Genomic DNA, 17,132 nt, shown 5'->3' on the forward strand with positions numbered 1-17,132 from the left:
GTGTGTTGATTGCATCTTCTCGTTGTGCATGAAATTACACGTTTTACTGATCAGTCACTGCCTGCGGGCACGGGCGGTTGCATTTGTGTAGCCACGGTGACACACAGATATCGTCACGTACATACGTGCCTAGCCATCTCCCTTCCTATATACCACCTCAGTAGTAGCGAGCGTGGGGAGACGGGGGAAAGAGAGATCGGTCTCGCCATAATGCGCACACCACTTTTTCTCTTCACCATCGTTGCGGCGGCGGCGGCGGTCGCCGCGGAAGCACAGGTCCAGACCCTTGGCGAGCTCTTGCGTTATGACTCTGGGACGCAGGTACCTCTAGTTGACCCCGAGGTTGACCGCGGCACGCCGGAGAGCGCGGTACCGGAAACGCAGACACTCCCCGTCTCCTGCGGCGCCTGTGAGGTTCGTTGGCCTACCTGTGCACCTGATCTTGATATGTGGTGTGTCCGGTACTAAAGATGACTTCTAGGCTACGCTTTTCCAGCTCAAACTAGCTGCTACGCGAGGTGACGATTTCTTCGTCACATTGGCGACGGCGGCATGTAAACGACTGAAGGTAAACAAACAACTGTCTATACCTATACCTTGCGTTTTAGAATTTCGCATTTGACTTGCTGATTTCTTAAGAGTTCCGTAAGCTGATCATAACATCCTAGATTGCGGACGATGACGTCTGTGAGGGATCTATTGCTCTTGAAGGTCCTATTATAGCGAAGAGTCTCCGGGGCTTGCACATTGGGTCCAAGACGTCGAGGCTCATTTGTGTCGCGCTGTTTGGCATGTGCTCGTTCCCCGAGATAGAGAAACATGAATTCGCTTTTCCGTCACCAAAGCCAAAGACCCGGAGACCGAAACCAAGTGGGCAGCGCCCACTGCGCGTTGTTCATATTTCCGATATTCAGTGAGTTATTCTCGATATCGTCTTGGTTCCGTTATTTCATAATTATATTTCAGAAACTTTCAACAACTCTAATTGCATTCCATGGTCTTAACTGATATCTTACATTCGAGTACTACAGTATTGATCCTTGGTATACTGAGGGGGCTGATACAAATTGCACGAAGTTCATTTGTTGTAGGTAAGTGGAATAAGCTATGTCCAATCTGCATGACCATCGGAAAGTTGAGATGTTGATATTTCTAACCTCGTAATAGAAGTTACTCTGATGAACCCGCTCCTGGACATACGTTCCATCCAGCCGGGCCCCACGGCGAGCACACATGTGACTCACCAGTAAGCTTGGAAATGAGTATGTATGGAGCTATACGAACACTGGTACCTGATGCGGCATTCGCGCTCTTTACTGGTGACATTGTTGACCATGCGGTTTGGAATACTACAACCATACAGAACACTTTTGACGTGACTGATGCCTACACGCGTATGGCTGATGCAGGTTTTCTGGTATATGGAACTGCAGGGAACCACGAGGCGTCCCCGGCAAACTCGTACCCACCATTATCAGTGAGCTCCTCTACGCAATGGCTTTACGATGTTTTATCCACTTCATGGACGAGATGGGTTGAGCCTCGTGCTGTTCACACGGCAAGGAAGTTTGGCGCATACTCGACGAAATACCCCGGCGGCAACTTGCGCATCATATCACTTAACACGAATCTTTTCTACGTACATAATTACTGGTTGTATGAAGAGCCGATGGAAATAGACGCAAGTGGACAGCTCGCCTGGTTGATAGACGAGCTAGACGCGGCCGAGAAACTGGGCGAGAGAGTGTATATCATTGGGCACATGTCCTTTGGTGCGCGAGATGCATTTCATGATGCATCAAATTATCTTGATCAAATCGTGAACCGTTACGAAGCTACCATTGCTGGCTTATTCTTTGGTATGTTCGCTTCACGTTCTCTAAATATCTGATGCGTGGCTCTTGTTTGATTTGCCAAGACCGGTGCTTCTGACCAATTACAAACACAGGACACACCCATTTCGACGAGTTTGAAATTTCATATTCTAACTACAGCCAACGCGTTGCCGAGAACGCTGTCGCCGTGTCCTTGATAGGGCCCTCCATGACGCCCACGTCAGGTCATCCAGCCTTTCAAGTCTATGATATAGATCCCGTTACATTCGGAGTTCTTGATGTTACGACGTACTTTGCGAATATGAGCGATTCCTCATTCCAGTCTGCAGAGGGCCCAGTCTGGACGAAATACTATTCAGCTCGAGAGACATATGGTGCCCTTGTCAACCCGCCTCTCGCACCCTTGGAGATCGAGGAAGGTAAGACGAAGGAAAGAGCCAGGGAGTTGGACCCTTCGTTCTGGCATGAAGTGACTGAAAAGTTCGAGGAGGATCCAGCAGCTCTTGACGGGTTCATGGCTAGGAAACGCAGGGGTTGGCTACCAAATGGATGCGGTGATGACGCATGCCGGAGTGCCGAGATATGTAAGCTCAGAGCTGGGAGAGCGCAGGACAATTGCATTCCGCCTGGCTTTATTCGCCTGGTTGGTCGACTGGCCGAAGGCGTCCCTGCCACTCGTGGTACAAAGCTTGGGGAGCGCCTGGAGTGCGGCGGCTCAGTGTTGGCCGACACACTGGGAACTGTTGCGGACGATGCTGAGATGCGTGTATGGTTGGAGATGCTTATAAATGGTGATGATAATGGCCGCATATTATGATAGATAGATTACATTTTTGATATGTACACTAGATAAGCAATGGTCACACACCAAGTCACAAGTCACAGGCCACGAGGCCACAGGGTGACTTCGACATTATACTAGTGTTGTCCGCCGTATATCCCCCTTCAGATAAAATTAATAGTCACAAGGGTGACAGATGTATTCATCTAGGTAGCCCTGAGAACGTATATACAACTACAATGAACGGCCGATTCTCTCTTCACCTTGAACGAGGTATTAGTTAGCTGGGTTAGTCTACATCGTGAGACCCAGTTTTTCAGAGTAGTATCAAGGAAGCCGGGGGTAAGCTTGAGGCTGTGCCTAGACAGATGTCTAAGTCAGTGTCACTGGGTAGGTCAGGCAAGGTGTAAGGTAAGCAGAAACAACTTGGAACTTGGCGGGCGCATTGCGTGCGCACCTTTATTGTCGTCTCAGCTTCATTCCCGAAAGAGAGAAGCGGTAAGGCAAGCCACTTATAACCTGCCGTAGCTGAACCGTCGAGTTTCCCACGCCACGAGCCGCGACCTTCCTCACCTCGCCAACAAAAACGGTATGAGCATGCCAGTAGCAGCAGCCCACCGCGTGCCCATTTAAACAGTTCAGTCGCAGTCCCGCAGAGGGCGAAGCGCTTCTTACCAATTTACTCGTTTCCTTGACTTTTGGCCCTGGTTCGTACACTGCCTGACGATAAAGCCAGTCCACCTGTACAGCCATCTCTTCTGTCCGCGTCTTGACGAGCAACCAATTGCTTCTCAAGAGGGAGAGTGTACACTCGTCTTGGATGCTCGGCTTACGACCAACCTTGAAGGCCCGGCCGTCGCTAGTGGATCTCCTTCGGGGGAACAGTGCTGGAAACAACACCAGTGGCAGCAGCAGCAGGCCCAGCACTCCCACAGCTACAGGTACTAGCCCTCCTAATACTGGTAGTAGCATACATGTACCCACACCTACACCTATAGCGTCTGCGTCGCTAGACTCGGAGGGATCAGAGGTACCTACAGTAGAGCTAGACCCAGAGCCAGCGTCGGAGCAGCAACAGCACCACCAGCACCACCAGCAACAGCCAGAACACGCTAAAGCCACAGCGAGGTTAGTGAACGACGCACTCGCTATAGCTTCCACCCAATCCCTGCCTACCACCTGCAGTCCCGTGCCATCACCGACAGCTTCCACAGCTGCGAGCACCGTTGCTGCAGGTATTATTATTACATCTACATCTCCAAACTCCCCTTCGACACCAGCACCGCCACCTCTTGCTGCCTCATCGCCTGCAGCTTCACCTCGCCCTACCATCCCTTCGGAATCCCTACCTGAAGCTGCCCAGGCCTCGAAACCAGTCACACAAGCTTCCAAGATGGCCCCGGTAAGCTCCCGTCTCAATCTGTCTTGGGGCTGAAAGACAGCTTTGCTGTCTGTGTTGCCCCGCCACTCGCAAGCATATCTTTGCTGATGCTTTTGCCAGTCTGCGAAAGCCACTAATGGCGACAATGATGGGCTCAATTCTGGTATGCTTTCCGCTGTCTTGTTTGCATTTCCCATGATTTCGCTAATACCGCAGTGTAGGCAGGGTCTATTCCGTCTCTGGGTTCGTGGACAACGCTTTCGTCTCCCAAGATCCGCCAAACACTGAGCTAATGCTTCTCTCAGGCCTGTCGTTGTTGCCGAAGATCTGCTCGGTGTTGCTATGTACGAGCTTGTATGAACCTACCTCGTCTCTTTCCCATTCCGCTGCTTCTACTAATGCCGGTCAAGGTCAAAGTCGGTCACGATGAACTGATTGGTGAGGTCATTCGAATCAACGCCGACCAGGCCACCATCCAGGTCTACGAGGAAACTGGTATGCCCCGTTCACTATCACGGGTTTGCAGTAAACACTACTAACAACAGTCCAATAGCCGGTCTGACTGTCGGTGATCCTATCCAGCGAACTGGAAAGCCCCTATCCGTCGAGCTCGGCCCTGGTTTATTACATAACATCTACGACGGTATCCAACGCCCACTCGAGAAGATTCAGAAGCAGGCTCAGAGTATCTACATTCCCCGTGGTGTCGCTGCGCCAGCCCTGGATCGTGAGAAGAAATGGGAGTTCACACCCACAATGAAGGTGGGTGACCACATTTCAGGTGGTGACGTATGGGGAACTGTCTTCGAAAACTCCTTTATCAAAGTCCACAAGATTCTGCTGCCGCCTAGAGCCAGGGGAACCATCACAAAGATTGCCCCCAAAGGCGAGTACACCGTCGAAGAAAAGATCCTGGAGATCGAATTCAACGGCACCAAGACGGAACACGGTATGATGCAGGTGTGGCCGGTTCGTGTTCCCAGACCCACCACCGAGAAACTGTCCGCTAGCAACCCCTTCATTGTCGGACAACGAGTCTTGGACGCCTTATTCCCTAGTGTACAGGGTGGTACCGTCGCCATTCCCGGAGCTTTCGGGTGTGGTAAAACAGTTATTTCGCAATCTGTCTCCAAGTTCTCCAACAGCGATGTGATCGTTTACGTCGGATGTGAGTATTCCTCTGAACCTGGACATTTTCCGTAAAATTCGGAGGCAAATGTTATGATTCGCCTCATTATATACATACGACGCCAATCACTGATAATATATCCTTATAGGTGGTGAGCGAGGTAATGAAATGGCTGAAGTTCTGAAAGACTTCCCGGAACTTTCCATCGAGGTTGAGGGGCGCAGGGAGCCCATCATGAAGCGAACAACACTGATCGCTAACACCTCCAACATGCCCGTCGCCGCCAGAGAAGCCTCTATCTATACTGGAATTACGGTAGCCGAATATTTCCGCGATCAGGGAATGAACGTGGCTATGATGGCTGACTCTTCATCGCGATGGGCCGAGGCTCTGCGTGAAATCTCTGGTCGTCTTGGTGAGATGCCTGCTGATCAAGGTTTCCCCGCCTATCTCAGTACCAAGCTCGCCAGTTTCTACGAACGTGCCGGCAAGACCCAATGTCTGGGTTCTCCCGAACGTGAGGGTAGCGTGAGTATTGTTGGTGCAGTCAGCCCTCCGGGTGGTGATTTCTCGGATCCTGTCACCAGTTCTACCCTATCTATTGTGCAAGTTTTCTGGGGTCTCGACAAGAAGCTTGCTCAGCGAAAACACTTCCCTTCCATCAACACCTCAGTATCATACTCCAAGTATACGAACACGCTTGACAAATGGTACGAAAAGGAATTTCCTGAGTTCCCTCGGCTCCGTGATCGCGTCAGACAGCTTCTCTCCGACTCTGAAGAACTCGACCAGGTCGTACAACTAGTAGGCAAGTCAGCCTTGTCTGATCCTGACAAGATTACTCTCGATATCGCGACCCTGCTCAAGGAAGACTTCTTGCAACAGAACGGTTACTCGAAATATGATCAGTTCTGCCCTCTATGGAAGACCGAGTGGATGATGAAGCTCATGATGGGATTCCATGATGAGGCACAGAAGGCGATCGCTCAAGGCCAGAGCTGGTCCAAAGTCCGTGAAGCTACCAGCGATCTGCAAGCCCAACTTCGAGGTCTCAAGTTCGAGGACCCCAACGACGGTGAAGAGGCTATTTGCAAGAAGGTATGTATTTCGAAATTAAAGATAATTGAATTGCGGTGACTAATTACTTTGTATAGTACGAGGAGATCCACCAGTCTTTGATGGACAAGTTTGCGTCCGTGATGGACGAGTAAGTTGACTTCGTCGGGTATGATCAAAGGCTGTATATAACAAAGATTAAGGGGACAGGGCTAATCGGCGGGATAAGGCTCGAAGTTGTATCGAGGTTCAATACCACATCTAGAGTAGGCTTAGTATGAGATTCTGAAATCATATTCACAGACAGACAGAGCTTCAGACTCCTTGTCAACGCATCATCATGTCTTAACCCTCGCGTTCCAATTCTAGTTTCCGTTGTGATACGTAAACTGCTATACCAACTCCAATAAATCTAACTCGACTGTGCCCCGGTGCATGGTCTGCTGTCTGCCTATATCCTCATTCATACACATGCCCTACCTCGCAGCAATACTTCGACCTTCTCGCATTGACCCACCAGACAAGACGATCTTAGTGTAAAGAGGAGTCTTGTATCCGTGGCTACAGTCACCAAAATCGCGAATAAAGCACGTCCGTGGCGGTAATACGAATAGTCATAACCAACAGAAGCCTAACGAGAGGGATAGGTTGCAGTGTCTTTCTGTCACGGTAGGTAGTCTTGACAAGACGTGAAAGAATTTTTTGCACAATCCTTCCTATGCTTGAATCTATAGAGTTTTGGTCGTCTCTCCTTTGACTGTCTCGAGGACGTGCAAAGGGCCATGAGAAACTGAAGGAAGTAAAGAGATGCTGCCGGATGAGGCAGAATTCCCGCGTGCTTGTGTGTATAGATGTATATATGTATATACGTGTTGTCGTTGGACCATTGGGTTCTTGGTGCTTTTAGTTGCCCGTAAGGGTGCCGCCGAGGACTTCAGAGTTTACTCCTGTCCGTCTTGGTTCTGTGTCGGCGGGTTGGTGATTGTGTGGGAACTGGTATGGGTCGATAGTGGACCGTGCCAGAGATATATATCGACGTCGTTGGGTCATTCGGTCCTCATTTTATCCCTTGGCCTTTAGCTGTTCGTTCACATAGTCGGCCGGCAAGCCGCTGAGTAGCAGTAATAGATCGTTCCACCTCTACTTCTGCTGATGTCGCGACCGATCCCTTGGGTGGGTAATAGATAAATGGCCGTACCCCCCTCTCATCAATCAGTCTGCGGCTTGAGGAATCCCACCGGTCTGTTTGGCTTCTTTGTTACCGCCTCCCCTGATACTTGCTTTATCGTCTTCTTCCTCTTCTGTCTTTCCATCATCTCCTATTCTCTTTTCCCTCCCCCTCTCTTGCCTCGTGTGTGTCTCTTCTCCTTCGATCTCTTCCTCTGCTGTTTCTCCATCTCCATCCTCCTCTTCCTCTCCCCCATCCATCTCTATTTCTTGATCCTCCAGCATAACTCTAACACGCTCAATCCTCATAACCGCTCCCTCCAACCGTCCAATGCGCGCCTTCTTCTCTTCTTCTCGCTGTCCCAGCTCATTGAGCCGTTCTTCGAGGGCGGCGCGTGCCCGTCGCTCCGTTGCCACCATGTTATTCGCCTGCTCAAACAGCGACGCACTGAGATCCTCTACCTCCCGATTCGTCGCCTCTAGCTTCTCCTCGGCCGCGGCGCGTAATCGGCGCTCGTGGGCCAGTGCCTTCATCAGGCCTCGGGCTTCAGCTGCATGACTATCGTGGGGCAGTGCAGGGGAAGAGACGGATGATAAGCTCCCTCGTTGTTGCTGTTCCTGCTGCTGTGGCGTTGCGGTGGCATTTGACGAAGTTGTGGTAGGTGGAGGCGTGGAAGAGGGGCCCGTGGTGGGTGATTTCCGTGGAGATAATAGTTGGCTTATTCGTGAGGCGCCGGCCCCGAGAAATGAGGAGCGTGGGCTGTTGCTTACGCTGGGATCCGGAGTGTGAGGCCTGTTGTTATTGGTACCGTTGCTGCTGCTGTTGTTCTTTGTGGATGTCGTGGTGGTGGAATTGGTGCTCGTAGATGCGGCACGAAGCCGTGACAGTTCGTCTTCGTAGTCTGCCCATCGGTCTGCTGCTGCTGTCGCCTTCTGGTTGAGAAGTCGTACTTGTGCTTGTAGGTCTTCGATTTGGCGCTGTGCTTCGAGGAGAGCTTTGTGTGGATCAGAGGTCGGAGAGGGGAGGGAACGGCCACAGTTTGGACAGTATGGTTCGTTTGTTGGGAGAGTTGATGTTGTTGCTGATGCTGCAGAGGGTAGCGTCATCGTCATTGTTGAGGCCATTGTCATTGAGCTGTCCTCACTGAAAAAATGTTGGACGAGAAGAAGAGATGGGGATGCCGGTGCCAGCTGGGCTTAGTAGAAGAAAGGCTGAGTAGTTCAATGGCTCAAGTCGCATCTACCAGCCCAGATGCCAATATTAAGTATTGTTCTTTCTGGTTGCTCCGTCCTTCAGGTACTGTACGTAGTAGAGATGGACCAAATAAGCTTGTCCGATACTTCCAACATTGACACGAATTAGCGCTTTGGCGATCAATGCCAACCAGTCACCAGAATAAACAAGCTGTAGTGTATCTGCAACCCTAGAAACGCTTTCCGCAACTCCCCATTGCATGCCACTGCAAATTTCGCATTCTTAACAAGGTGAATGGCTTCTGGGGTAGTCTACTATGTAGTGTTGCTGATCTTCGGAGGGTCCAGGCGGAGGGTCTGGGCTCTGGTCGGGGGTTCGTCTATTTTTGGGGGCGGAACAACAATCTATCTCTATTTATGCCCAATTTTTTCTGACTGCGCCTTGTTTCTTGTTAAAAAGATGTATTCCTATATATGATGCTAAGTCCATTATATCTTTTCCCGGGGCGCAATTCACATTGGTGCTATTCAAGACTTATCAGACCTGACTTTGGCTCCGTCAATTGCTATGTTTCTTGGTTATCCACTCTGAGTGGCACCATGTACTTTTGTAGGTATGCAACTCAGTACCTTCATGGCGAAGCATTAAATTAGGGCAAATGGCGACTCTACTGCTGCCGCCGCCTCGGATACGCCAGTATTGAGACATGAGTGGGCATAAAAGGTATTAGATGATTATGCTTCATAGTCTTTTAGAATGTATCTTTGTCACCAGGTAACTGCCTCGAAGTTTCTCACCGAAAAGACCGATGATGATATTGCGGTCAGTTTGAGACGTAAATATTCGTCTTTCCGTAAACCGGATCCCGGGAGATGATATCCTTTGTTCGTCTGTTGCTGTTCGTGTGAGGATTTGAACTTTGCCCAGCTCTGACAGCTGAAGACAAACTCGCCCTATCACATGCTGCCATTTATATAAGAATACTATGGCCCATGCTTCTATTGGTGCGCTCCGTAACATGAACGCAATGACGCCATATTCTCGTTTCCAGCACGGCTTGTCGCTGTATAGTTAGTAGTGCCGAATCTCAGTCTCGCCCAACTGTCCCTCAAAACGGTTTGGCAACTTTTCGACTCTCACTTAAACCTGTCTCAGGATCCTTGTATTCTTTCCAGCTAACAGGAAACATGGTGTTGCCTGCCTCACTTGTGGCCATTATTACACCGAGTTCGTTGTTTGCTGTCGAGAGGTAGTAGTTGGCTTGGTCACCTAATGATATCTACAAGTAATCTTATTAGTGTCCATTTACATCCAACTCGAACTTGCAACTGGTATAGTGTAGCCTTGGGAAACTCACCACTTGCGCGCGCACGATATCGCCGGGTCGGAAGCTTTCATAGATCTTGACGCGGTCTTTTTCCGTGGCGCGCACATCTTGTACGCGCACTACGCCCTGCCACTGCGCAGATAGAACCGCATCGCCAACAATGAGGATCGAGACTGTGGCCTCCCGTGGTGTAATCCGTGTCACGCGGCACAAGACAATATTACCGACTTCGGGGAGAACCTCACGCTTGTCCTGCTGCTCAGCCGTGCTGCTATTCGCTGGAGAGACGGATATAGTTGGAAGAGTGCTTGAGTTGGATGAGGCGCTTGGCGTATTCAGAGCTGCGATGCGGTGCATGCGTTTTGCAGGCCCGGCTGTCTTTTCTGGCTGCGTGATGCTGACGGTGCCCAGCAGTGAGGAGTAGAGGCTCGATTCGTGGATGTGTGTTCCCGCGCCGGCGCTGTATTTGTTTGACGGACCGAGGAGCTGGCCTGGTATAGCGACCGTCTGTGCCGCCGCCGCCGCTGCCATTATCGTTCGAAGTCTGCGTTGGAGATGGACTTATGGTAGGTGGATGCAATGTGACTTTGCGACGTGAACACTTTTTCTCCAGAGTGACGCAAGTAAAGCTCCCGTCCCACGCATAGAAATGGATTAATGAGATCGGCGTCCGAGATTCCCGTTGCCGATCTTAGTGAAGGCAGCCAGCCAATAGCGAAGCTTCAAGAAATAATGGTTCGATCCCGGCTCCTCGGTCTGCCGAAGGGTCCCCCACAACCTGCCCTGAGCCAAGATATCAAGCCCCTACAAAAACCCCTACAGCAAGCTCTACAGGTGGAACCATCACTAACTCTCCACTATACCTAGTTGCTTATCATTGGCGAAATGAAAAGTCCCTTCCTGAGGATGCATTTTAGCTAGACGGAGCTATACGAATACGGTCGCGAGCAAGCTTACACATACCTAGGTATGTTACAATGGACTGAACTCACCGTCTTTACCAGTCAGTCAAGCCATCCGTTTGCATTTAATGCGCCCAATCGCCTCTTCCTTGATCTTACATGTTTTAATTACCAAGTCGCTCCTTAGTCCCTGATTTCTTCGCACTCGCAAGTAGCAATGGCTCCGAAGACCTCGGAGACGAGCGCGATGACGCGCCTTCTGACCATCGTCGCCGTCCTCGTCGGCTTGTTCACGCCCATCGTCTACCTTCTGGAGCAACGCCTCGAGAGCTTCTACATCTTCAAGACGGATGAGTTGCACGATCTCGCGCAGCGCGCCATCAAAGCTCACGGCAATGACACGGGCGCCATTGTCAACTACATCGTAGGGGAGATCGGGGAGCGACACCCTTATCACGCCAACTCCCACCGACACGATGACCCTGACGAGTGGATGTTCAACAATGCTGGCGGCGCAATGGGCGGCATGTATCTTATTCATGCTAGTACGTAGATATACATCTTCAATACCCAACTTCAGCGCTCTATTCTTACCTCACCATTTCCCCCCTTATTAAAAAAAAGATTAGTGGAAATTTTTGAATTGCGTAGAAACTGATAGACAAAATACTTAGGTTTCACCGAATACTTGATTATCTTTGGTACAGCAGTGGGAACGGAAGGCCACACCGGCCGCCACACCGCAGACGACTACTTCCACATCCTGACAGGCGAGCAATGGGCGTACACGCCTGGTGACTACAAGCCCGAGGTCTTCCCCGCCGGTTCCGTGCACCACCTGCACCGCGGTACCGTCAAGCAGTACAAGATGCCCGAGGGCTGCTTCGCGCTCGAGTACGCTCGCGGCTGGATCCCGCCTATGCTTTTCTTCGGCTACGCCGACGGCTTGTCCTCCACCCTCGACCTGCCTACCCTCTGGCGCACCACCTACATCACCGGCCGCGAGATGTTAGGCAACCTGGCGCTGGGCAAGTTCTAAATCAAGACCCTTGATTATTAGACTAGAGATTATTGCTATGATGCTTCGCTAGACGATTAGTTAGGCCAGCCAAAATGGCTGGACACATAGTACAGCTTTTGGGCATAGCGTTGGGGCGTCTTAGACCTCGTCTATTCATCAATCATAAAACTAGATCTAGACTAATAATTGAATAATTTCACAAGGACCAAGATATTGAGAATAGGGCCAACGTTGGTATCAAAGTATTTCTGTTGAGAATATAGCGAATGCTGGGTAAAAAAAATAAATAAATAAATAACAGCGCAAGGACACCTCGACTAGGTCCATCTCTATCCGCAGCCATATATCTATAGTAGAAGCGATAACTAAACATCAACCCAGTGCCATTCGCTATGCCATGGTATCTCAATGCAGTGCGCCAGTAATGCAGTTCAAAAGAGCAACGCAACCGATTCATTATATCAGCCCCACGTAAAATCGTCGCCAAGGGTCTGTACCCCTTCCTGGCTTCTCCTGCAATTCCTGCTCTGTAATAGTTTCTAAAACCCTCCAGTCGTACACAGCAACCCATTCCCGTTCGCCATCTTTTCTTCTCAGGTCAGCGTCCTTGATCTTCTGGAGGAAAGCCTGAGTTGCTTCTTTTCGTCTTGATTCGACCAGACAGATCTTGCGATATCTTCTGCCAGGGGTGGCTCTGGGTGTCGAGTCACATCTAAAGCTGCCTGTGCTTCTATAACTGCTCGCCCGTGAATCCATGCTGTGCCACACTCGCGGATCGAGGAGCGGGTCAACGATACCGTGGCTTTTTAGCAGATCATCTGTAATCCATGCATAACTGGATATACATGGGGATAGCAAGACGGAGCAGCTAGCAAGAGCGCATTCATGTGAGGCAATAGAGCAGCATGGAGCGTTCGACTCGCTTGGCTTGCTTTGCGTCCGAGTTGTCACTGAGCTTCGTTGAGTCCGGGAGACCCTACCTGGCGATGAGGACATCATTTCCGAAGCAGTGTAATATGCAATGGGTGAGGATGCACCAGTTTTTCCAGCGCAGAGATCGGCATCTTCTTGCATTGAATCCGTTAGGGGCAAGCTAGATGGAGAATTTTGTGATCCTGTACGCAGGTTCTCAGAAGCATTCGGGTCTACTTGGCTGAGCGGTTCCCGATGTCGCGTGCGAGATGACGCTGAGCCTGTCGTAGCATTCTGTTGTGACGAATGCATTGATGAAGCACCCGATTGTCTTCGAGTCCGCTTTGCGACGCAGCCTGGCTGTGTCTGTTCAGCAATTGGTCTTTTTACTACTTTCGAAGCTGACAGTACCAAACGATTAGTTTCAGGTTCTGCTGAAGACAACCCGGTTTCTACAGCCGAAGACGCCGGCGGTATGAGTATATCACGTCTGGAGTCCTCTATATTATACCTGGATGGTGTTGACGATGAAGATGAATAGGTCGTATCAGAACACGTAGTCGCTTGACTCAGTGTATCTGCGATGAACTTTCCTCGATCCATCTTTTCAAGCGCTTTCACCCATTGACGCATCTCCTGGCTATCCTCCTCTTCCGGAACATGAGTTGCCGCCTCCGCTATGTTCTGCAATTCCGAAAAAGTGATAGTATCCAAATAGGATCTATCATGATGAACCTTGGCAACCTGCGGAAATCGCATACTCCAAAAGTCGGTGTTCGGTTCCCGATCGAAGGCAAAACATCGCATATCAAAGACCAGGGGGGTTGGGAATACAACCGTTGGTTTCTTTGGCAGCGCGCTTCCGCTATAGTCAAGCTCAATGAAGCTGTTTTCCTTGTATGGTACCGTTAATGGCCTTCCCTGAGCCCAGAATGCTGATAATATCGGCCCGGTAAGCTCAACGACGTTCGTTACACGAAACCGAGGCATCTCCGTTTTCACCCTCACTTGGTTGCTGTTTTCCAAGCACCCTATGAAAAAATGGGTCCATCTCACGTTGGGCATTCTATACTCTTTTGCCTTTGCAGCATCGTATGATGCCCCAATGACTGCGAAGTCTCCGACATCCCCCCATCCTTGGATGTACTCCTTTTTCAGCTTAATATTGAAGCAACCATAACGCCTCGTTCTTCCACTAAAATCGAAATAGGGTTCGTCTGGCTTCAATACTAATCCTTCCCCACGAGAGGATATGCATTGGGCAAAGAGATCGCGTAGTGCTGGCACGGCTGAGGCCCGGGAAGTATGGATGGTGTTCCGTGGTACAAGTTCTGCATATCCCTTTTGACAAGTGATTAGTTTGCTTAGCCGTCGAAACCGCTCACTATTCTTTATGCCTAGTAACGATTCATCGTCAATGAGAAGCACATCATAGTATATGATCATGAGGTGCTCGTATCCATGCGCCCTGGTTACTTGTGAGTACTTGCACAGCCGAATATAGGAAGAGTAGGCGTACTGTGAGTCATTGGCAGTGCCTAAGAATGAACCGGAGCGGGAAACGTGTTTGCGTATCTTATGGAATGGGAGAATTTTGTTATCCTACCACGTGCCTGTTAGAAAACGTGAACAGACATAACCCAGGTATGGAACAAGTACTTGCCTTGGTACTATATACCACGAGTTCTCCTTCCAGGATACAGCCTTTGGCGAGTTGACAATCTGCATGTCCTATCTTCAGAGATTCAAGTATAGACCTATCTCTACTTTAGTCAAGGCCTAGGAAGGATTGCGCGGTTTTGACTGACTTGTGCAAGCCGATACGATCAGCAGTGCTATCTTTACCGCTCTTGGAGAAGATCCGGATGCAATCGCGAGGCTTCTGAAGGTCGATATGAATCTGACAGTACTCCCCGTCGATTTTTTGCTCGCATAAGACCTCCCGCCCCTGTGCCATATCCATGCAATGCTTGATGCTTCTTCCTTTGAGCCATGGCTGTCTCCCGACCTTTGTTCCAAGGCGTGGTTTTAGTATGCTTGCAATTGTCTCTGGCGCATCGCGTGTCTCGTCAATGTGTCGCACGTATGCAGTGGCGGCGGCAAGGTCGTCTCTAATTTTCATCATCTGAGGCAAAAGTGGGTGATAACTGCGGAAGACCACATGCTCATTCAGCTCTACGGGACGGTAGTTCTTCAAGACTAATCTTGTAAACCATTTCGCATCACGCGAGCCAAGGCGAGTATAGATATCAGCCAATAGAGCATTAAGATCACGTAGGTTAGATGCTTGATGTAGGGCTCTAACAGCAGGTGAGCTGAACCTGCAAGCTGCCGCTACGCGGCCTAATGTTTCATCAATTTCTTCCACGGTAAGGTGGGTTGTATCATCGCGAGAATTAGGCTGGGATCACGGGTTGCCAATCAGTTTGATGGCTGATCTGAGACACGACAACTGGGAGAGCGACTCACCGTCTGACGTAATGCAGCCTCAACACAATCGGCAAGATCTAGATTAGTACCAGATTCGGACCATCGTCGAAGTTCCAACACCCGCGATGCGCCTAACAACAAAGCCTTGCCGAAAATACTCTGCAGCTTCGGGGCCTGGATGTTGTAGACTCGGTCCGTCCTTCTCTCGGGTAACAACGTAGAGAGGATGGCACAAATATCGCTTTCTGGCGCATTAATCAGACAACGGTGCTGCTGGAACCAAGAAGTGACGATCGAATCAGGGTGCACTTGTTTCCCAGGAGCTTTACGTCCTTCGTCATCGAGCTGTTGAAGTAAATCGCATATATACCGATATGGAAATGGCATGATAACTAAAGCTAATATGATCGAGATGAAGAGCCCTGCAAAACACACAAGTCACGGAGAAATGGGTCTATGCTCTCACTGTGACCAGGCCGATGTGTATGTATATATATATATATATATATATATGTGTGGTGTGAGAAGGTTCATGTTTGTAGGCAGCAAAGAGCAAAGCCATTGCTAGCGGACAAGTGTGGATGGAGCAAGTGGGATCAATTGCTGGAGGGAAACCTGCATTGAGATGATTGACAAAGGGCCCGGCCTTGCTTGGAGGCAGCAAAGGTCACCACCAAGTTACCGGTGTTGCGGTATTGGTATGGACTGCGATTGTGCGATTGTTGACGAGTCAAGTAAGTTGGCTTCCTCTGATTAGTGGACGCGGGGCTCAAGCCTCACGCGATGTCAATAACCCGTGTTCACGTGCGCCGCGCCTGCTGCACCCCCAGAAAAGGCAACAATGCCCGTTCAATGCCACCAGCTCCGTCATTGACATTTCAACAAGATCTATCTAGTGTCCTTTTTTTTTTTTTTTTTTTTTTACCAGTTGCTACATAGTACAGAAATTATGCGTACTTACTGTAAAGGGGTACAAGGTATTGCACCTTTCTCCCGCTAGCGATGGGACCTGCAGAACATCAATTTCGCCCTTGCAGGGTAGTTGACGCCTTTTAAGCTAGACCATCTGTTCGCCCCGGTTTGTGTGGTTGTGTGGGTTTTGTGTACACGTATATAGGTAGTTTTTCATACAATAATATGCTGTCCATTTAACCTTAGGAATAGTGTGGAATTTTTGTATTGCAGCTCAGTACTGTCCTTAATACTCAGTCAGTTACTCCTATAATATGTAGCCAGCCTACTACAATAGACAGCAAGCAACTGCTATGCGTCCACGCTACACGTACAAATAGGTATAGGACTGGCTATCATCGACTAATTCTACCCCTGCATCTCACGATGTACTATGTAGCCACCAAAAACCGCCCAGCCCAGTCCAGCCCGGGAGAAGATAGGTACTTAGTCAACGATCAGGGCTTCTTGTGGAGTTCGGACGGTTGTTTCGTCGCTCTAGTGGCTAGCCATTATTGAAAAGCGCGAGCAGGAAGCTCGGGTTGCCTAGGCAGTCATGGGAGCAGCAGGTAGGCAACTTGGGGACACTGGGTGCATATATGTACAGATTGAATCAAAATAAACAACCTCCAGGGCGAGGGATACAGATGAAGTAATCATTCTGCTAATATCCCATATGTAAAGATACTTAAAGCAAATCCTTACCAGTTCCTATGCCACCAACGCGGCAACTCCGCTCTCTCTTATTACTCATCTATGCTCTATCTGTTGTCTTTCGTTACAGTCCGTGGTGTTCTCTCACCCTTCAGTACTCCTCCTCCAACGGTCGCTAGCTTGGTTTTACAGCACACGGCGAACCATCACGGTCCCTTGAGTAGGTGTTTACTAGTAGCACTACCATTGCCAGTCAGTTGGACGTCCAACGGACGAATTCAGAAATCTCTCCTCCACTCCTTCTCATCGAATTCCCTGTACTGCTCTTCTGTGCCCTTCATCTAGCTCTCAGCCCCCCCCCTTGGCAGACAGGGACTACGCTATCTTCCTA

General features: G+C 49.9%; 6 protein-coding genes across 6 annotated transcripts; 3 read left to right on the forward strand and 3 right to left on the reverse strand.

Annotated features, from left to right (window-relative positions):
- The first annotated feature begins 120 nt into the window (after positions 1–120).
- Positions 121–2,974, forward strand: F5B22DRAFT_343483 (Metallo-dependent phosphatase-like protein). The gene is made up of 6 exons (XM_047970910.1): positions 121–414; positions 482–568; positions 669–913; positions 1,032–1,091; positions 1,168–1,859; positions 1,949–2,974. Exons 1-6 carry the CDS (start codon positions 211–213, stop codon positions 2,650–2,652), a joined length of 1,992 nt encoding a protein of 663 aa, XP_047834831.1. The 5' UTR covers positions 121–210; the 3' UTR covers positions 2,653–2,974.
- Positions 2,975–3,436: 462 nt separating this feature from the next.
- Positions 3,437–6,337, forward strand: F5B22DRAFT_633574 (ATP synthase alpha/beta family, nucleotide-binding domain-containing protein; the record flags this gene model as incomplete). Its single annotated transcript, XM_047976849.1, has 9 exons — positions 3,437–3,578; positions 3,666–4,018; positions 4,118–4,160; positions 4,219–4,240; positions 4,303–4,351; positions 4,408–4,492; positions 4,551–5,165; positions 5,275–6,224; positions 6,281–6,337. 9 exons carry the CDS (start codon positions 3,437–3,439, stop codon positions 6,335–6,337), a joined length of 2,316 nt encoding a protein of 771 aa, XP_047834832.1.
- A 991-nt stretch (positions 6,338–7,328) lies between these two features.
- F5B22DRAFT_343140 (uncharacterized protein) lies at positions 7,329–8,946 on the reverse strand. The gene has a single exon (XM_047970909.1). It carries the CDS (start codon positions 8,478–8,480, stop codon positions 7,395–7,397), a length of 1,086 nt encoding a protein of 361 aa, XP_047834833.1. The 5' UTR covers positions 8,481–8,946; the 3' UTR covers positions 7,329–7,394.
- A 36-nt stretch (positions 8,947–8,982) lies between these two features.
- On the reverse strand, positions 8,983–10,661 carry F5B22DRAFT_590081 (uncharacterized protein). The gene is made up of 2 exons (XM_047973782.1): positions 9,902–10,661; positions 8,983–9,823 (listed from the first exon to the last, which is right to left on the reverse strand). Exons 1-2 carry the CDS (start codon positions 10,400–10,402, stop codon positions 9,653–9,655), a joined length of 672 nt encoding a protein of 223 aa, XP_047834834.1. The 5' UTR covers positions 10,403–10,661; the 3' UTR covers positions 8,983–9,652.
- On the forward strand, positions 10,642–12,023 carry F5B22DRAFT_590082 (ERG2/sigma1 receptor-like protein). Its single transcript, XM_047973783.1, has 2 exons — positions 10,642–11,318; positions 11,448–12,023. Exons 1-2 carry the CDS (start codon positions 10,991–10,993, stop codon positions 11,810–11,812), a joined length of 693 nt encoding a protein of 230 aa, XP_047834835.1. The 5' UTR covers positions 10,642–10,990; the 3' UTR covers positions 11,813–12,023.
- Positions 12,024–12,031: 8 nt separating this feature from the next.
- On the reverse strand, positions 12,032–15,931 carry F5B22DRAFT_343135 (uncharacterized protein). Its single transcript, XM_047970908.1, has 5 exons — positions 15,176–15,931; positions 14,515–15,107; positions 14,370–14,463; positions 14,226–14,308; positions 12,032–14,174 (listed from the first exon to the last, which is right to left on the reverse strand). The coding sequence occupies exons 1-5, from the start codon at positions 15,521–15,523 to the stop codon at positions 12,251–12,253; spliced, it is 3,042 nt and encodes a 1,013-aa protein (XP_047834836.1). The 5' UTR covers positions 15,524–15,931; the 3' UTR covers positions 12,032–12,250.
- Between the last annotated feature and the right edge of the window lie 1,201 nt (positions 15,932–17,132).

Source organism: Xylaria bambusicola, assembly GCF_022495145.1.
Source record: "Xylaria bambusicola strain CBS 139988 unplaced genomic scaffold F5B22scaffold_4, whole genome shotgun sequence".
Taxonomy (NCBI): domain Eukaryota; kingdom Fungi; phylum Ascomycota; class Sordariomycetes; order Xylariales; family Xylariaceae; genus Xylaria; species Xylaria bambusicola.